At 37.4% G+C, this 22,135-nt stretch overlaps 1 protein-coding gene across 2 annotated transcripts in view; it reads right to left on the reverse strand.

The window, feature by feature from the left end:
* Positions 1 to 22,135, reverse strand: part of LOC150087230 (kinesin-like protein KIF21A) — a 779,086-nt gene that overhangs the window by 284,897 nt on the left and 472,054 nt on the right. For both annotated transcript variants that reach the window (XM_090371900.1, XM_090371899.1), the window contains exons 20-21: positions 21,070 to 21,138; positions 14,039 to 14,110 (exon numbers count right to left, since the gene is read on the reverse strand). In XM_090371900.1, coding sequence (XP_090228026.1) covers positions 14,039 to 14,110; positions 21,070 to 21,138 — 141 coding nt within the window. The remainder of the gene's footprint in view (positions 1 to 14,038; positions 14,111 to 21,069; positions 21,139 to 22,135) is intronic.

Consider the following 22,135-nt stretch of genomic DNA (forward strand, 5'->3'; position numbering starts at 1 on the left):
TGTGATATTGGGGTGGTGTTTTGATAGCCAGGTGTCTAACCCCACGTTCCAAGCGAGGGGACCCAGGATAGATCCTTGGTGGCAACCCCTAGTTGAAGGTCTGGTAACTTCCTCGGGGAGTGCTTTGACCACGAAGTGGCAGTCGTCCAGGTAGCTGGAGACTAGGCGATACATTGGTGCAGACACCCCAACCTCTCAGAATTTCTCCAGGATGCTTTGCCACCAAAGGGTGTCCAAGCCCCTTTAAAATCCACAAAGAGCCCGAGGGCATATTTCCTCTTGGTGTTGCTGGCTAGCATCGTGGCACAAATGGCATGTTCGGTGCATTTTCCTTTTGTGAAGCCGTACTGCTTTTCAGAGTGGAGGCTCTTTGAATGATAGAGTGCGAGGAATCTTCTGGCTATGATCTTTTACAGAAATTTACCTATAATGGGTAAAAGGGGCAAGTGGCCTATATGAATCGGGTTGGCTGGACAGTTTTTCAGGGTTTTTGATAATTATCTTGACAAGGGGCCCTTTTCATTGGGCTGGAAAGACTCCATCCTGATGCAAGCATTCAGCAGGTTTACTATGATCTCTGGTCTCGCAGCCCATATTCTTTTTATGACTTCAGCTTCGAGCATGTCAAGGCCAGGACATTTTCCGGATTTGAACTAGATGGCCGCCCCAACTTAGTCTTTGGTGATAGGTTCCTCATATGGTATGCCTGCATGTGCAAGGTGGTCAAGCCTAATATTGGTCTGGAAAGTGTTCTTTTGTGAGGGGGGTTGTTAGGGGTTCAGCCCAGGTTGTTGGCTCTGTCTGATTTGGCAGCCTGATGGAGTAGTATGTGTATATATATATCTCGGAATAACCTTGTTCATCACAAGTTTCTAGATCAGACCCCCATGGGTCTTTATTTCCGGTTTGTTCTCCAAGTCTTTCCCACGATTTCCATTTTGTATGCTTCCTGTAGTCTTTCCACATCTCCATCCGGTCTTCTATTCCTCCTGACTTGTGGAAATTGTCTCCTGGCCGTTCTCGTTGTGTTCCGAGGTTGGTGAGTTCTATGGTCCACCACAGTACACAGTGTGCTTTCCTCTTGCATCGAGGTGTTGCAGACTGATATTGACATGCATTGGAAGGCAGTGGCTTGGTCTTTCGCTGAAAGTTTTCCCATTCTTTCCGGATTGTCTGGTGTTGTAAAGTCCTTGATATATTTATCAAAGGTGTGTCAGTCTGCTTTCCTGGTGTTCAATCTACTAGCTTCGTATATTTAGTCTGCTGTCTGTTTCTTGTTGTAGGGCTAACTGTGAAGGTGATGAGGTTATGATCGCCGGTTGTCCAGGAGGTATGTAGCTGCCAATTATGTATGGAGTTGCAGAGTTTATCATTAGTGAGTGTTATGTCTCTGCCAAGAGGGGTTGTGCAGATGGGAGGGTGGCCGAGAATGTTGTGAATCTGCAGATCATTTGAAAGGATGGCTTCTTCCAGGAGTTCCCCTTTACGGTCAGTGAAGGGGCTGTTCCATAGTTGGGATTTAGCATTTGCATCTGCCACAATCAGGATACTATGCTGTCGCAGGTTTTTGATAACGTTGTCCAGGTAGTGCATGAATGGGGCCATCAGCTGTGTCTGTGCTGGGAGCACATAGAATGGATGCACAACCATCATTCTATTCAGACACTGTGGAAAGCCTTCCAAGTAGCATGGCTACAGACATCTAGTGGAGCCAATGCCTAGGTGAAGAGCAGCTTTTATCCATGCAAATGGTGGCCCAACACTATTAGGTAGGTGATCATCATTCAGCAATCACTGAATGTATTTAACTCACTTTTAATCATTAGTATTGAATTTTAATTGTATAATCCACGGATTCACTGAGTTACATCATCCCATCCCCTTCTGAAAAGTAACCATTAATTACAACCCTTTTTCTGCTGAGGTGAAACTATCCTATCTATCTAAGGATCTTACCCGAGATTCCAATATGTTCTGGCTGCATAACATATTAGGATAACAGCCATCTCTCGTGCAGGAACTGAGAGAAACACTTTGCTAAATTCCAAACAAATAATGCAAAAGCCATTTTTTGATACCTCTTGATCACTAATATGGTCTATATAATATTATGTTCAGATTTTTTTTTTTTTTTTTTTACATTCATCCTTTTTAGCATCAGTGCAGTACACATCTGAATTCCTACGAACGATCACTGCCAAGGTTTTCTATGAGTATGGTATCCAACTAGCATCACTGCCACTGGCTTGTACCCCTCCACATATATAACCCTAGGTTTAAATCATTGAGTAAGTAGTAAGATCATTTAACATCACACACACACACACCCCACTAGCGAGCATAAATGGTTCACAACAGTGACTACAAATAACATGAACCCAGCACGATTAGGCAAGACTTGTTTCTTCTGGTTAAGAGACTGCTGAAGAATTAAGGTTGATAAAGTAGAAATACTGATTAAAAGCTATAGTAATTTTACCAACTTTCTGTTTCATGGGTTTTAATTATGTATAGAGATTTTTAATGCAAACAGTATTATTCTTTTTCAATATAAGTGATAAATGCAGTCTTGAAAAGCACTACACAAGTTAAAAAGATGCCTAAATTAAGTGCTGGTTTCCTGCAAGAAACAATGGAGGGAGAGGTGTATGCAATGATTCAGCACAGAATTCACCTCTAAAATAAAGAGATAACAAATATTTTATTCACTTAAAAATGTGTCAATTCAGTTATATTGTAATTGGTACATATTAGACCAAACTTAGTTTAATGTTAAAATTCAGATTTTAACATTGCTTACTATTTTTTTTTTTTTTTTTTGCAAACAGTGCTGTGCCTGTATGAGTTGTTGGACCCGACGCTATACCTCTAATATCAACCTTCTGCTGACCTTTAAAGTTCTGTCTTCAACCATTTTGACCATTTTGTCGTTGTTTGACCATTTTGACGCCAGTCCCGATACACTTTAACAAAGGTAGCTCTCGAACACCCCACCAGTCTAGCCGTTTGGGAAATCGAGGCACCAGCTCATCGAGCTCCCACAATCTGTCCTTTATCCTTCCTTTTACCCATCATACTCAGAATTTTACTACCTACTGAATCACTGACACCTTATCTATGCTACATAAGTCGATTAACTGCACACTTTGTACCTCACGTGGTCAACGGGTCGCATTCAGTTTTCATAGGAGCAGTCATAATTCAGTGATCACTCAATGAATATATATATACAGTAGACTCTTGATTTTCCGGGATAGATGGTAAAGAACAAATCCCGGATAATCAATTTCCGGTATAATCTAAAAATACAGAAGTCCCCGACATACGTAAGAAATACGTTCCAGGACATCTTACTTGTCGAGTTTTACGTAACTCGGGAATGACTGGTAACATATTGCTACTATATAATTATTAACAAATCTGAATTCAGCACGATACTTGTTAATGTTTGACCATTTTCATACATTCTTATTATTTTAATTTTCCAATCCAACTCTATCGCTTTCGTTTTCTTCATAGATTTATTAGTACCGCTGTCACTTATTCTCTTAGTCAGCACAATGATAACGGTCAAAATGAATTTTTCTATAAATAACTTTACAGGGAGAAGGAGAAAACTCACAATTATCACCCCGCATGAGCTCACATTTCTGGAGGTCAACAAAATACAATAAAAACAATTCGCACTTTCCACTAGTGCAATTCATTATAAATGGATAGTAAACTCTATCTTATTGCAGCCTCCGTAGCAAGGTGGGAAGGAGCAGCAGTGCGGAGCACACGCTTCTTGATTAGACCGGGGTTCGAGCCCGTCACCACCAAATATGGAGGATGCAGAAAGGTCAGGGAATGACCACCACATATCCTGGAGCAATATGGCCTTAGTTGCTAATGCTCCTAAAAACCAAGCAAACAACTATCTTATTGCATTTGCGATAATACCGATAGCTGTAATTCTGTGGATTTCTATGTTATTATGGTGAAAAATATAAAAAATATGGCGATAGATAAAAAAACTTACCATGTACTACTCGTGTGTCCAATATGATGCTTCCTTTTATTTTTTGCGATGTCAACTTTAAATCTACTAGCTTCCCTTTATTTTTTACAATGTCACGTATGGTTTGGTCACCGACGTTATAATGGTTCATTAGAGATTTAACGGATGCACCATTTTCAAACCTTTGAATAATTTCAAGTCTTTGTTTAACTGAAAGTGCAACTCTTTTGCATTTACACATCATTTTACACATATATATTTACTATAAAAAAAAAACTGACATCCCTGACATAAATAACGAAACAAAATAACAGACACATTAATCTCCCAATGACGATTTACAATGCCACTTCTTGTCGCTTATTTACGACATGCAAAACATCTGTTTATAACTATTCTAGTTATTACTTGAATTTTATGATTTCTGGTTTATTTTTTTATTTTTTTTATTGGAGTCTTGAAGTGTCCCGATTAATCCGATCTTGGTAAATCGACAGTCTGCTGTATATGTGCTTTTTAACTAAGAGCATAACTCCTCCCCTTTTAAGAGTATAGTTAATAAATTTGATGAGCTTGAAGTGCTAGTCAAGACATCAAAGGCAGATATTGTTGGGATATCAGAGACATGGTATCATACAGACATAAGCAGTGCAGAACTGGAATTTGGGGAGTACAATGTGTAGAGAAATGATTGACAGAACCGGAAGGGAGGAGGAGTTATGTTAAGAAACACAAAATCTAAGGAAGTGCATCCAATTGATGTGGGTGGACAATGCAATGTTGAGTCTGTTTGGTGGGACATAAGCACTGGGAAAGGGAAAATGAGAGTAGGTATGTTATAGGCCTAATGAATTTAATGATTATAATGAGCAATTGTGCAGAGAAACAGTGGGCCAGTAAATTAGAGTGTCTTACAATGGGGGATTTCAATTTCCCGGATATTGACTAGAATTTGTGGGTTGGTCACTCACACACTAGCAAGGCTTTTGTGGATTTATTGGATGATTGTTTTCTACATCAGCATGTTCGGGAGGCAACTAGAGGGAGTAATACTCTTGATTTGATTATCAATAGTGATTCTTCATGCATTAAGAATCTGCAGATAAACGAACCACTAGGTAGCAGTGATCACAATGTGCTGAAGTGGGATTTACTCAAAGAGGTAACTACCATATGGGGTAAAGGGAAGGGTTATTGCTTTCGTAACGGCGACTACGATGGTCTGAGACAATATTTAAATTCTATAGAGTGGGATCAACTGAAGATGTTACCAACAGCAAATTCAAAATGGGAAGCATTCAAAGAACTTATCTTGGAAGCTACTAGGCTTTTCATACCAACAAAGAAATATTGTTCAAGATTTAGGCTTAAATGGATGTCAGATGAACTAATTAGACATGACAGAGAAGAAAAATGCATGGGATACATATAAATTCACATGTGAGACAGAAGCCTATGATAGACATAAGCTGATCAGTAACCAAATTATAAAGGAGATTAGATAGGTGAAGGCAGATTATGAGAAATCTTTGGCAAAGGATGCAAAGAAAAACAGCAAAGAGTTCTTTACTTATGTAAACTCTAGAAGGAATGGGATGAATCAGATTGGTCCACTTGATATCGATGGTGCAACTGTTGATGATCCTGCTCAGGTAGCTAACAAACTAAATGAATATTTTGCATTGACATTCACACATGAGGAGTTATTCAGAGAGGGGAATGCCAGAGGTGTATTCAACTCTCGCAGTAAGCTAGATAATCTTGTAATAACAGAGTAAAATGAGGGAGAAATTGTTGAAGAAAAAAACACAAGAGAGGCACCTGGGGTTGATGGAATCTATCCAGTTATTTAAAGGGGTTGGCAAAGGAAGTAATCAAACCCTTAGCCATAATTATGGGAGCTTTCCTGGACTCAGGGGAGGTACCCATGGACTGGAGATGTACAAATGTGACCCCAATCCACAGAGGAGGATCAAAGGGAGAGACAGTTAATTACAGACCTGTTAGTTTAACTTTTGTTCCAGAGAAATTAATGGAGGCACTGGTTAAAGAAGTATTGCAGGATCATCTAGACAAGACTTCAGTTATAACTCAGACACAGCATGGGTTTGTTAAGGGGAAGTCTTGTCTGACTAAATTAATTGGATACTATGATGTCGTCACAAAGGAACTGGATGCAAAGAATAACTTTGATATCATATATTTTAATCTTAGAAAAGTCTTTGATACTGTTGCACATGGAAGGTGATGCACAAATTGGAGCAGCATGGCATTGGAGGCAAATTGCTGCTATGGATAAAGGGATTTTTTTTTTTTTTTTTTTTATGAGAACCCCAAACACGAGAGGTATTATAACCTATAGTACTTAGTACCGTGCTTGGGTTGGAGGTTGAGAAGACGAAAGAAGATATTTGTTGATATTGGACTTGAACTTCTGTAGATTGTAATTTTCAGGTACGTATGAAGGAAGGTTGTTCCAGAAAACGGCAGTTGAATGAATAAATGAGGTAGATGAAAAGTTGGTTCTGTGGGTTTGAAGTTGGACAGTAAATGGATGTTGGCTGGTGGCAGCACGTGTTTGGACTGTTTTGAAAGAGAGAGCGGGAATTATAGAAGCCAACTCAGAAGAACAGTGCCCATGGAAGTATCTGTAGAAGAGGCATGCAGCAGAAACAGTGCGTCTATGAGAAAGCGAGTGGAGAGACTCTGTCAGAGATGAATCATTAATTAACCTAACTGCCCTCTTCTGAATGGAATCAAGAAGCCTGAGAGAGGTTTTGGGGGCACCACCCCAGATGTGGGAACAATATTCCATGGCAGGGTGGATTTGCGATTTATACAGAGTGAGCAGCTGTTTGGGAGAAAAGTAACGCTGAGAGCGAAAGAGAAAACCAAGTTTTTTAGAGGCAGAGGAAGCAATATTTGTAATGTGCTTGTGCCAAGAGAGATTAGAAGTCAGGGTAATCCCCAAAAGAGATATATCATTTTGCCTAGAAATCGGAGTGTCACTAAAGATAAGCATAGGAGCAGAAGAATCCTTTTTGCGAGATATAAGACAAGATTCAGTTTTAGAAGGGTTGAAATCAACTAAGTTGTCTTTGCTCCACAGGAGAATTACCTGAAGATCGGCATTTAAGTAATTGGCAGCAGATTTTCGAGAACTTGAAGCTGTTTGAGCTGGACAAGGTTTCTCAAAATGGAAAGTTGAATGCAATGTGCTATCATCGGCAAAACTATGGATAGGATTTCCAGTCAATGGAAGAAGGTCATTTATATACAAGAGGAAAAGAGTGGGGGAAAGAACTGAACCTTGGGGGACACCGGCATTAGTGGAGAAGTTAGAAGACAGAGAGCCATCTACCATCACCCTCATTGAGCGATCAGAGAGAAAACTGGATAACCAATTACTAAAAACATTTGGCAAACCATAAGATGGAAGCTTGTTTAGAAGACCTTTATGCCAAACACGATCAAAAGCCTTTGAGATGTCAAGAGCAACTACTTGTGTTTCACCGAACCTTTCCATTGAATTAGTCCATAAATGGGTAACATAAGCCAGAATATCACCAGTGGATTGACACTGACGGAATCCATACTGGCGATCGTTGATCAGACGGAAGGTTTCTAGGTAGTTTAAGAGTTGGCGGTTAATTGATTTGTCCATTACTTTAGAAAGAGTAGAAGTAATTGCAATGGGACGATAATTGGATGGGAGGGATTTGTCACCCTTTTTAGGAACTGGCTGGATATGAGAAAATTTCCAAGCAGAAAGAAAAACACCTTTGGAATAAGAAAGTGAAAAAAGGCGGCAAAGAATAGGAGTAAGTTCAGGAGCACAGGTTTTGAGAACAAGTGGAGAAATACCATCAGGACCTGGAGCTTTCTTAGCATCAAGATTCATCAAAATCCTTCTGATATCCTTTTGACGGAAGACCACAGGAGGCATTGAATGGAGCATGTTAGGAATGGTGGGAGGTGTTTTACCAAGATCATTAATACATGAGCTCGAAGAAAAATGGGATGCTAGCAGGTCAGCTTTATCCTTGGCTGAAGTGACAACAGAACCATCTGGTTTGGACAGAGGTGGGAGCAGAGATGGGCAAAAGTTGCGGCCAATAGCTTTGGCAAGAGACCAGAATGCTCAGCTACCATTAGGGCAAGAAGCAAGTTTTCTACTCTTAGCCTGTTCAAACTCTAGTTTGGACTGATTAATAACTGCTTTACAATTGTTGCGAGCTTTGGTGTAGGCAGAAAATGAAACTGAAGAATTAGAAACAAGCCAATTACGATATGCAACGTTCTTCTCTTGGACAGCCTTAGCACATTTATTGGAAAACCAAGGATTCCATTAAGGAAAATAAAGGATTCCATTCCTGCAAGTATAATTTCACTGACACGATCTGAGCAAACGTTGACATCAGAAGTTTTGAAACAGTAATCAGACCAAGGAAAAGAAGAAAAGAAGTCTTGCAGGTCATCCCATTTTGCATTCTTGTAATGCCAAACAATACGAGGTTGGGAATAGCCATGAGATAAAGGTTCCATTGGAGAAGAGACAATCACCAAGTTGTGATCTGAAGTGCCTAAAGGACCTCTCACTTCAACCTTGTACTTAGAAGGGTTGTTTGTGAGAAAAAGATCAAGCGTATTGGCTGTATGATTAGGATTGTCCGGTATTCTTGTAGGTAAATGAACAATCTCTGCTAGGTCATTAGTAATTGCAAAAGCCTCAGTATCTCGACCTGCTGGGTCGGTGTGACTAGAAAACGGAAGCCAGCTGGAGATGTGAACGTTCAAATCACCAAGGAAAATTACCTCACTGTTGGGAAAGTTGGACCGGAGAAAGTCAAGTTGCAAAGAGAGGAAGTCAAAGAGCTCCAAGTGATTAGTGGAGTTGGGAGAACGGTAGAGACAACAGATGAATTTTACAAAATGAGGTAGAGAGATTTTAAGCCAGAGAAGATCAAAGAGAGGAGATTCCAAATTGCCAAGTCTCTGACAAGGGAATATCAGAACAGACATATGCACAAGTACCACCTTTGAGGCGAAAGGAATCATACAGCAAATAATTTGGACATCTGAGATGAGCAGTAGTTGAATCAACTGATAACTGAGATTCAGTCAGAAAAAGTACATGGGGTTTGGAAAACTGCAAGTGGAAATGGACATCGTTGAGATTAGAATTGAGACCACGTATATTTGTGAAATGAATTAGGAAGTCCTTGGGAGGTTTAGATCTTTTCGCAGATAAGCTTGCTCTATTATTTTGACAATTCATGATGTATTCAATAGTAAGAAAAAGTGGGTGGGACATGCTGTATGAAGTAATGAAATTTTTGGATATGGCGTACATGTGGTAAGAATATACCCAGATCCTTGACATAACGTGGCCTCGACAATGCTCCCCGCATACACACTACTCGGACTCCCTCCAGTCACTATCTGGCAGAGTAGAGGTAGCAAGATTATACACTAGCTGATCCGGAAGCTTCCTAGAGAGTTACCAATAGGTTCAGTCTGGTGTACTAATAGCGGCCGGCCTGCGAACACCGTTTTAGAGCTGTACCCTCGAAATGTAAAGAATATTGGATCTCGCCACGACATTCATCATAACCTCAAAAATCATCAATCATATTGCATGATGGAAGAGATAGGGAAGGGTTGGCCGGAACTTAGCTCTAGAGACTAAACATGGGTTCCACCACTTCAAGCCTCCAATAAGCAAAGTGGTGGTATTTCACCGGTTGATGTGAGTCATCTACCACCTAGTACTGCCTGGTAACATAGAGGGGCGGCGTTCCTCCATGTGGTGTGGGTGCCACACCTCGACCCCTGCTTACGTTGGTTCACACCTGGGTGGTCACCCACCATGTACTTGTGCATGAAGGTTATACTTCATGCACAGGATTACTAACAGTCCCACCATCGTGAAGGTGCAAGCAGAGGATTTGACTGTCATAGACCGTCCGGACTTCGCCGAAATTGGGTCCACTTTGACTTGAGTGTCACCCGAATATCAGTTCCATCAGCGTTTTAGACTCCCAGGTAGCAAGAACAGCTTGTCTGGCATATCTGAGAGAATGTCTGTGACAACCTCAAGGACCAGTTGAGTTCTCCCACTCAATAATCCTCAAGGATTGTTGAGTGGGAGAAGACAGAGTGGTAATCAATGGACACTACTCTTTGGGATGTTATTAGTGGAGTCGCTCAGGGTTTAGTGTTGGGTCCATTATTGTTTTTTGTATTTATAAATGATATTGATGATGGTATATCAGGCTTAATGTCAAAGTTTGCAGATGATATGAAGGTTGGCAGGGTTGTTAATGACAGTACACTGCTATAACAGGATCTAGAAAAGTTGAGCAGATGGGCTGAGAGGTGGCAAATGAAGTTTAATATTCACAAATGTAAAGTACTACGTATGGGAAGCAGTAATCCCAGAGTAACGTATCAACTCTGTGGCACCACAGTGGTAGAGAATGAAAAGGACCTGGGGGTAATTGTGCAGGCAGATATGAAGTTTTCTGAGCAGTGCAGACAGTCTGCAAGAGTAGCTCATGATGTCTTGTCAATGATATACAGGAAATTTTTCTTGCAGGGATAAAGAGGTGTTTATCCCTTTGTATAAGGCAATGGTCAGGCCACACCTTGAGTACTGTGAACAAGTCTGGACACCTCATTTTAAGAAAAGCATGTAGAGTTGTTGGAACAAGTACAGAGAAGGGCAACAAGATTAGTGAATGGAACAACGTGTTGCTCTTACGAAGAAAGTTTTAAGTTTTGCAAATTACAGCATCTGGAGACTAGGCACCTCTGAGATGATCTGATTGAGGTGTATAAAGCCTTGAATGGTTTGAGCATGCTCAATGCAGATGGGATTCTTCCTCTTGCTCAGAATAATCACCTGAGAGGACATAAATTCAAATTGAGGAAAGATGGTTGTAAGATAGATGTGTGGAAGTTTGCCTTTAGCCATCGGGTGGTTGATTGCTGGAACAAACTTCCATCTGTCATTATAGAAGTTGATAGCTTAAATAGATTCAAGGTAGAACTTGACAAACATTTGGAGTGGATGGGCAAAATAAGGATGGGTTTTTTTTTTTTTTTTAGCTGATGCTATATAAGCTTGCTTTCTTGCATGTGCCTTTGCTAATGCTCTTCTTGTCCTATACATCTATATCTTTTCTCATCTCTGACGAGATGCATTAGATGGTACTCTCTGAATTTGCTCAACATTTTTTTGAGACCAGGAAATGCAACTCTGATATTACTACCCAGACTGTGATAACCCTCACCCCTAGCTCAGACTAGCATACATATCTGATTGAGACACTGACTAAAATAGACAAACCCAAAGGAGACTGGCATGTTAAAAAGTGCTTCCTACCCAGTCAGAATGTATAAGTTCTATACTGACATCTGTCAAGATGTTATATCTATGTTTATTTGTATTAGTGTTTATAAATGTGTATTATTAATGTATAATTATGTATATTTTTCAGAATGAATGGTTCATATTCAGGAGTATGAGAAATTTTTGTTTGTCATAATGTACATGTGTTTGTTATTTTGCGAATGCTTGTATAAATGACAATTGTGTGCATGACTATCTTTGATTGGTTGGAGCTCTCTATCGCATCTGAGTCGCTGGAGACATGGCAGAAAGTTCTTTCTTGGGTGTTTGTTCCTTGATGTAGGCAAGATCAACGAGTGTTATTGTGTTCAATTCTATGCCCTCTGCAGTGCTCTATTAGGCTCACGTTGTCAGATGTGATGGAGGGCTCCTGTTTGGGTGTATGCACTTCGATATATGTTAGAACAATAGATGGCAATCTATGATGGTTTCAACTCTCAATTGTCTCTGGATTGTCAAGTGTGATTGACAGCTTGTGACACTGTTTTATAATTTCTCTTCTCTCATAACATTTTTCTAGATATAATTATTTACGTCATATGTGCCTATAATAATTTTATATACACAACCATACATGTATATGTTATCTGTTTATTACTGTTATGCTGAGCATACAAATTATAAATATAATTGAATACAAAAGTATGAAAGAACATACGAGCTCAAGTAGGTCTTAATGTGTATGCATTTTTGGTTGCACGAGTTCCTGCTGTGATATACTAGATTTGTGTGCATGCACATGTGTGTTAGTATGTATGATAATGCATGAGTAAATGTGTGTACATGTATATATAAGAGTGAATGTAGGTGTGTCATTTTCCACCCAGCAAAAGACATAAATAGATGTCTTTTGCTGGGTGGAAAATGAATCCACTTTTAATATGCATATTAAAAAATAAAATTAACTATTCTTGCAGGTTGAGCTGTATAAATGTCAGGTCACCTGTGTAAACTATGCTGCAAACGAATGAATGTGATCAATATAAAAAAAAATAATAATAATAAAATAGGTGGCACCCATGTCTTGTCTATTTGTATAATGATGAATATAAGAATGACAAATGTGTGAGAGAGTTATGTGCTGTTATTCTGTGGGATTACTTACACAGAAGCATTGAGTATCCACAATTCTCCTTCCCCACATAGGGTATCTTGTGCAGGGAAGGAGATTGAACTTTTTCACTTTCTAGAGTTCGTCCCCCTCCACTCTTGGTGCCCACCCTGGCAAGCTCAGGTGTCGCTCAGGGCTCGCCCCTGTCAGAGACTTTTCTATTCCATATTACACCCAACCTGCCTCCTGGAGGCAAGAATGGGCAACATGGTGTCCTACCAGGGGCCTTGCAGCTAAATCGCCAGAGGAACAACAGACAACATAAACCAACACTAAAATTCTCATTATATCTGGCCTTTACAGAGCTTGTATTGCAACGCAGAGTGTACAAATGCAGAGTTGGGTAGGAACCCACAGTGCTACTTTAAAATCAAAACTATACATTGTCCTTTCTCTATGCATCGTCCTCCCTATATTCAAATCCTGCATCCTTTATGCCCAAGTGGAACAATGCATAATATCCAATATTCTTAATGTCTGCATTCGACAACTTAACCAGCACTTCAAATTCATCCAATCTATTTACTATGCTCCTAGCATTAGCATACATACAAGTGTATCTGCAACTATTTTCACTCTTAGGAACCCTGCACAGCCCATGTATTTGTTTGTTCCATGAGGGCCTCTTCCCTAATAGGTCTTCATATCCTCAACACTTTGATTCCCAGGCTGCTACATTTTCTAATAGAAGCAGTGCAAGAATCACTTTCTTCTTTACCTGTGGCTACTGTTTAATCTCTCTCTCTCTCTCTCTCTCTCTCTCTGTGTGTGTGTGTGTGTGTGTGTGTTGAGTTACCAGTTTTTTCCATTCCACCTAACACTGCCTCAATAGTATTACTATTGTAATTACAATAAAATATTAATCATTATACAAGTTTATAAATAGAAATTATACAATACAGAAATGCAAACCAATACAAAATTCATTAAATTAATTTCTCAAAATATAATCAGATAAGTTTGGAAGTGACAACACACCAACACAGTTGCTTGCTATGTGTTTCGTTAATACAATATTAAAAGTAGGAATTAAGGTGTCCTAAACTGAAAAGTGATATTACCCATATCAAACTAAAAACATGCAAATGAAAAACAGGTAAAATGAGAAACTGGAGTATTTACATTTGTAAACTTACTGTTAATTAAATTTAATAAGTTAATTTTATATTAGATCCAAACCCATTATTCTAACAGTTTTGAGGGAACGAAAAAGAGTTTTATTATGTTGAGTCTGTACTAACAGTTGGCCTTATGGTCTGACTTTGTTATGGATATTAGCAGTTTCAAATTAAAAACCATCTTGTTTATTTAATATTATATAAAATGTAAGCTTTTACTTAGATTTTATATAATTGCTTATAACTGCTGGGTAAAAATCGAGCCTTCTATTTTAATAAATTTAGAATAAATTAAGTAACACTTCTCTAAATCATGCTGCTTTAGAGTTTACAATTTATTTCAAGCATATTTTATTATTTTCTTCTGGTTTCATAATGCAATTTCATACACTTACCACTCCACGTTCAATCTCATTCTTTCTTTTATTTTGTACCTTCTCCAAACACCTTGTCAGTTTATCTCGTTCCTGAAAGAGAGTCACATAATATTTCAGGACAAATTTTGCAATTCTAAAAAGCTTCTTCAATTATTATCAATCTATTTATTTGACAAAACAGATTAACAGTTCTCTGAAGCAGTAAAGGTGAGTGACTATTAGTTTCTTGTTTATATTTTACGAATGCAAGTTTGTATTTTTTTTTTTTCATTGGCCACAGAACTTTTGTATTTTTTTTTAAAGAATGTGCAAAAAAAAAAAAGATGTTTAAATATTTATTATTTTTTTTTTTATTAAAAATTAAACTGTCCAGAGAAAACACTTCTAATCAAATAACATTGCTGTCGTTTGGGACACAAAGGGCTCCAGGCAAAACTGCCTGCTCATGATTTTTTTGCTGTATCCTATTATTAAAATGAGGAACAACAGGAACATCTTATGTGCATTAGTTTTCAACCAAACAATGGATCTCACTCTGATATAACTCCTTGTGATGAATTCAAGGTTGCATATGGAGTTACTGTTATGGATATTCAGCCAAATTTGGTGGTCTTCAAAAGTTGTTCTCATTGTTTACTACACTGTCTCTACAAGAATGTCTCCAGAGCTTAATCTCTTTACTGATCATAGTGAGCCTACTAACCTTTAATATTTTGTATAAATAAGGGTGAAATTTTCCCAAGAACTTGTTTCTCTATGAACTGTTTCTGTTAGTTTTACCTTTTTACTGAGTTAGATTCAGCAGTGTCATTTTCTTGATTAGGTGGTATTTTAAAAGAAAACTCAGGAGTAAGGTGTGCCTTATTCATTTTGTGTTCTTTTTAGCCCTGAGAAGGTAGCTTTCTTTTCCTAGGTTTCCAGCTCCACAACATGGAGGAAAGAGTGGTGCTAGCAGTGATAAAGAAGGATTAGTGGTTAGTTTTGTTAATAAAGTAGTTACATATACATACAAGAAGAAAAGTGTCTTTCTTTTAATTAGGCTAACTTCTTTAGAAGAGCAAATTAGACAACTAAGTAAATTAGAAGACTGTAATACTCTCTACACAATACTGCATTATGAGAGAATACACTTTGAAATCACTATGATCACTCACTTGGCACTCGGGGCCTTATTTCTTGGATGGTGTAGTAAAAGCCTGGAGCTTCCTTGAACCAAATGGCTAGCACTAAGAGGTGGGGAAGTAGGCATCATGAGTGAATGAACTGACAATTCAGTGATGTAAAATATCCACAATATGTAAGATGTTTGATGATATAAAAGTTTTGATATCTCAAATAAATTTAGGGTAAAGGAATGCTATGAGGGCTTTAACACATTACTTGTACAGGTAGAGCATAAGCTCAGTTTATATGCTGCATTCAATAAGCTAAATTTCCAATGAGTGCATCAATCTCATACTGATTTTGATGAGCTGTTAAAACTTCTACACCAAGCATCTCACATATTGTAGATATTTCTTATCACTTGGTCATCAGGTTCACTCAAGGCACCGACCCTCCACTGAAAAGGTTACAATCAGCACCAAAACTGCACTATAGGGAATGATATCATTTTAAATATAAAGCAATATACTTGTCCACAGGAGCAGTTCTTTTTATTTAAAGTGCATAGTGCAATACTTTGGTAGTCTTCTAATCAGTGACAGGTGAAGAAGTCAGGAAATCATAATTAAAATTAGAATGAGTAAGAGATGCATTTAAAACGATAAAAAGGCTTACCTTCTTGTTTATTTCAAGGTGATACTTTTATTTAAATAAAACATTTAAAATCACCCAATTTCATGAATTCTGGAGCTCTTTCAACCAAATCCAATGCTTAAAAACAAACCCCTCCTTTCCAAAAAGTAATGACAAAATGATCAAGAACCAATTTGCTCTGAATATCAGAGCATGGGATATTGAATTAGCAATAATGAGCTACCAAAAGACCGGTCTAATAAAACAAATTCATTGCATGGGCTGAAGCTGGACATTAGCCTTTCAATCAAGAGTCATTTTCAAGTATTGGCTGTCATCAAATTACACAAAAGAAAGTTAGTTTGACTATAGCAGGTAGAAAGTATCATCATGCATATATTCTAATACTCAATAATCTGGGATCCAATATGGACATCTCACATTTAAAGAATCCCATTTAGAAATCAGAAATTTGGTAAAATTAACAAGGATGTCCATTATTTTAATATTAGAGAAAATGAATTTGTGATTCAAATCTTCATTCTTCATCTTCATTCTTAATCTTCATTCAGAATGAAGGTCTAGAGGATACAACAAAATGTGTTGAGTACAAGCAAATACTATACGGATTTTGTCTCTGGAATGAACTTTATGGTCAATGAAAAGATTGTGATTAAATATAGATTCAAATTTAGACACTGGTTGGTATGGCAATAATTTTTATCTTCAAAATTCTTAAAGAAGTGCAGAAGTGCTTTATATCACTGGCTACAAATGAAATGAAACATTCTGAAAAAATCAAATTTTGAAGTATTGTAGGGGAACACAGAGCTTTATTTGTTCTTCTTGAACAGCTGAGATTAAGCTAACTGGACAACCTCTATTTCAAATCTATGTGTCAGAATATCAGTCTTTATTTTAAGAGGTTGAAGTGGCACAATATTTAAATGTGTTAAGGAACTGATTAAACAAAATGGACTTCTCGTATACAAAAGTGCTAGACTGTACCAGTCTTTATGGGTGCATATATTTTAAAGGCTATTGTTCTCTCTAGATATTTCAAGAGAGAACAATAGAACAATATCCTTTAAATTCAAGAAATTTAAAGGATATTGCAATTCTTCTTCTTCTTCCAAGATAAACTTTAAACAATGGTGAAAATTGTTTACTGCTTCCATGACTTCATGCATGGTTTGAGAATAAGTTATTATTAAATATAGGTGTAGATACACCATAGATAGCTCTTAAATAAAAACTACAATCAGTGTAAATGCATCATTTTAATTGTATCTCATATTGTGATCATCCTTCACGAGTTACCATGTATCGCACTACCTTGAATAATAATAGTCTTCTCTATTAGTGAAGCATTACTTATTTGAGGTAGTGCAATACACGGTAATTTGTTGTGAAGGATGATCACAACGAGATACAATTAACATCATGCCTTCACACTACAATTGTATTTTTCGATTAAGAGCTATCTATGGTATATCTACATCTATATTTAATAGTATTTTAAGCTCATATATTATGCCTTGTTGCATTTATGTTTATATAGCATTAGTAGAGGCATATGATGCAAGAAAGCAAGCTTATGCAGCATCAGCCAAAAAAAAAAACCCTCCGATTTCAATCCCTCCATTCATTCCAAATACCAGTCCAGCTCAGCCTTAAATTTATTTAGGCTATCAACTTCCACAACAAAAGATGGAAGTCTGTTCCACCAAACTACCTGCTGGCTAAAGGCAAACTTCTGCACATCTATCCTACAATTGTCTTTCCTCAATTTCAATTTATGCCTTCTCAGGTGATTATTCTGAGCAAGAGGTAGAATCCCATCAGAATTGAGCATGCTCAAACCATTCAAGGCTTTATGCACCTCAATCAAATCACCTCGCAGGTGCCTAGTCTCCAAACACTCTAATCTGCAAAACTTAAACCTTTCTTCATACGAGCAACCCTTTGTTCCATTCACTAATCTTGTTGCCCTTCTCTGTACTCGTTCCAACAGCTCTACATCCTTAAAATGAGGCCTCCAGACCTGTATACAGTACTCAAGGTGTAGCCTGACCATCGCCTTATACAAGGGGATAATCACCCCCTTATCTCTGCTAAAAAAATTCCTGTATAAATTATGGAGAATAAGTTATGCAATTAAATCATGAAAATATCTTCTGCGATAAGAAATTTCTGGAGCTGAAGAATTTAAATAAATTTTTGATTTTAGCAAGATATAACTCTTGCTAGAAGTGTCCACTAATATCCAAGCTTATGTTTATAAGTTTGTTATAAACACGTACTTATCAAAGGCAATATAATTTATATCAACTAATAAATTCACTAATAAGTAGGCATTTTTCCCAGAAATTTAAGTTCTGGAAGTTGACCAATGATCGTTCCTGAAAAATGACCAGATAACATCATTACCAATATACAAATATTGGCATAAAGAGAGGTGGCATCTGAGAAAAATAACTTTTAATTTTCTTTAGGGGTTCCTATTCCTAATCCTTAAATAAATGCTCTGCATTTCTTATCATCGATAGATGACAACGTCATGATATAGTTTATTAATCCTGTTTGTTGTTTGTTTGTTATTTGGTTTTTAGGAGCATTAGCAACTAAGGCCATATTGCTCCGGTATATGCGGTGGTCATTCCCTGACCTTTCCGCATCCTCCGTATTTGGTGGTGACGGGCTCGAACCCCAGTATAATCAAGAAGCGTGTACTACGCACTGCCGCTCCTTCCCACCTGGATACGGAGGCACTATTAATCCTGTAAACATGTGAAACTAATGATATAAGTGGGATATTTTAAATGTGTTTGATTTTAAAAAAATAGCAAGTTGAAATAAACAAGGCAAACCTTCAAATATTTTTATAATATATTAAAATTCTAGATATATTGTGCACGTATGCATGTGCCACTAGTCCTCCAGGTTGTAATTATAGAGAGACTAGATATCAAGTTAAAAAAGGGGTTTGTTAAATGTTTTGAATTGATTATGATTTATGGAACTGAGACAGGGAGAACTGAAAGATCTGATAGAGGAATTGATGCTTTTGAGATGTGGATGAGGCCAGGGTGAAATGGACATTGAGGGTTAGATATCAGGCACCACTAGGAAAGATAGGAGAAACCAAAGTATGATAGTGCTATAAGGCAATGAAAGAAAAATTAGATTTAACAAGTACTGAGGGAAGACAGTTTAAGAGATAGAATTGACAAAGTGAGAAAAGAGATCAAGAGGAAGCAGGTCTGGAATATTGGATGATTTGGCAGATACTCATGGTATTGTGAGATGAAGGAGAGGACTGCTAAGATGGAGATGTGATTGCATTCTGTCTGTCATGAACCTAGCAGAGAAGTTATGAGTGCAATACCATGGCAACATGTGTTAACACAATAAGATATCAATACACTTAAGGAAACTAGTTTGCTCAATGCTATGCACAAACTGTCACTGTGCCCTACCTGTAAAATACCGCATTTAAGTAAAAAAGCTGCCACTGAAGGGTAAAATTTAAATTTTATCTTTCAGCGGCTTTAAATTTCACATTAAATGAATAACAAATTGTTATTCCTGAAAAATTGTTTACCCTCACACATCAATAACACAACTCTCATTGTCATGAATCATTGTCATGAATTATAACTGGACACGGCTCTATAAATCATAAGTTGACTACCTTGGGAATCATCAATAACCCCTACTGTACATGTGGAGAAATTGAAGATTGGGACCATCTTCTTTATAACTGCCCAATTTATAACGATCTTCGAGGAACACTGTACACCATTCTACAACACATACCTCAAGGACAGGAGCACCTGCTAATTTCTGAAGAACAATATTATAAATCATTAACGGAGTATGCACAGAACCTCTTTTCTAGGTGCAGGACTCTACAACCAACTCAAGCCAGGGATAGAAACCTGTAAAGGACTTACTCAAACTTGAAATAAAAAATCTGTACTTGACTGTTTTACCAGCATCGACTTGCTAACCCTGGCACATCCAAAGTAGGATTACCTGCTAACTTTCCATATGGTTTGGTAGGCTCCAGTGGTCGCGACCACTCCACCGCAAAATATAAGTCACACTCAGCACTCTTGCTGAGTGGTTTTTCTACCCTTCTGGAGTTATCCCCTCCCCCTTTTCTCCTGGTGGGGCATATGCTCCACTGTCAATTTACGGGATGCCCTTACCTACATCCCCTTACTCTTACTTTCATCCCCCATCTTCTTCCATACACCCTGTACTGCCGCACTGTACCTTATTTTTTATTTATTTTTATTTATTTACTTATTTTATTTTATTTTTTATTTATTTTATTTTATTATTATTATTATTGGTTTTTTTTATTATTATCGGAGTTTTTTATTATTATTATTTATTTATTTTATTATTTTTTTTAATTTTATTTATTTTTTTATTCATTTTTTATTTTATTTTTTTATTTATTTTTAATTTTTTTATTTATTTTTTTTATTATTTTTTATTTTATTTTTTTTATTTATTTTTAATTTTTTTATTTATTTATTTTTTTATTTATTATTATTATTATTTTTTTTAATTGGTCTCCATTCAGGAAGCTCAGGCGACCCTGACGGAGACCTCGCAGAGAATAATAGGCAGCCTGGCTACCTCCTATTGGTGTGTGCGGGCAACGTGGGGTTCCACCAGGGGCCCTGTGGCCAAATGCCAGGGCACACAACAGAACCCAACACAAAACTACACATTCAACACACTACACTTTTTCTGGCATTTACGGTGTTCTGTATTTCTTCACAGTGTACAAAAGTGATGTGGGAAACCACAGGTGGCGCCCGACCCTAACACTATACTATGTCATGAATCACCCCCTTAAATGGCAGTGCAACACTTCATGTTACGTAAGGAGGGAAGTGGTGATGTGTCTACATCATAATCTCCAGTAGTCCTAATGACCCTAGTAATTCAATATGACATTAAGGTGAGCCATAGTCCAGCTTCCCAGCTAAAAAGTTTCAAATTCATATGCCATTTCTATAAGGAACTAAAGGGAGCAGAAATTTTTCTTCACTTTTTTGAAAATTTCGGTTCCCCACCATACTCTCATTGAGGTAGTTCAAAAAATGGCTGGAGTTTATACTATTATAAATTTTCTTGTAACTGGAGCAAAATGAAGCAGTCTAGAATGAATAAATGGTAATGAACATCCAATAACCAAGTAAATAGAAACCAGCAAAGAAGCTCTATGCTCAACCATTGTAAATTTCATGCAGAAAGATAAACAGGATATGCATATTATTTCAATTACTTACGTGTAAATACCTTTCCATGTCCCGTTCCATCGTATAGATACTCTGCTTATTTAGTACCAGTTTGTTTATCTGCAATAAAGCAATAATAAAAAAACTTCTATTCCAAGTAATGTTTCATTTTCTAAACAACATGCTTAAATCTACTTTTTATAGACTAGGCCAAGGGGTTCACAAAACCTCTAGTGTCAGTGGAGAAATTTTTAAATGGGGTGAACATTACCAACTCCCATTTAAAAAGGGGTTGGGCCAGACCTGAGATATTCTAAGATCTGACCCAACAGTCTTGTCAATGCATACAGAAAATGGATGCACAAAGAGTAGGCTGGATTTCTGAGATTGCTTTAGAAAATTTAAAAGAAGTTAAATTGGAACACGATCACACTATCTGTTTGTGACAATTCTCATGGCAATTGACTTAGAATGATTAAATGGAACAGTCTAGCAGTACCATAAGGACAGTTTATAGTACTGCCTTTGCTACTAGTGCCACCTCTATGCCACCTCTACACTAGGCAATGAGAAATTCTTTTCAAAATGGAATCAGCATCTCATTCTAAGAGGCTGTTTCATCAATGAATGAAGTGGCCGTTTCTTTGCAGTATACTACAAAGAAACAGCCACTTAAATGGTTACTGCCATCTTACTGATGGAAGGCAACACGTCTCACCAACTGCATTTAACAATCCAGTGAAAGATGCTAAATGATGTTTAAAGTAAAATTAAATAAAACAGAACTTAAAGAAATATAAACTATACTGATGTCCAAAAATTAAACAAGAACTATAAAATCTAAGCTATCAAGAAAAATAAATCCTTGAAATTCTCTTAAACTTTACTGTATTAATGGAAACAAAAAGAAGAAAATTATATATCTTGAATCTGACTCGATCATCTGCAGAATTCAAGACAATAACCATAAGCAGATCACTTCTTGTTATTTGTTATTTGGTTTTTTTTTTAGGAGCATTAGCAACTAAGGCCATATTGCTCGGGGATATGCGGAGGTCATTCCCTGACCTTTCCGCATCCTCCGTATTTGGTGGTGACGGGCTCGAACCCTGGTCTA

The sequence above is a fragment of the Mastigoproctus giganteus genome, chromosome 4 (assembly GCF_048544385.1).
Source record: "Mastigoproctus giganteus isolate SK-2022 chromosome 4, ASM4854438v1, whole genome shotgun sequence".
In the NCBI taxonomy this organism is placed as follows: domain Eukaryota; kingdom Metazoa; phylum Arthropoda; class Arachnida; order Uropygi; family Thelyphonidae; genus Mastigoproctus; species Mastigoproctus giganteus.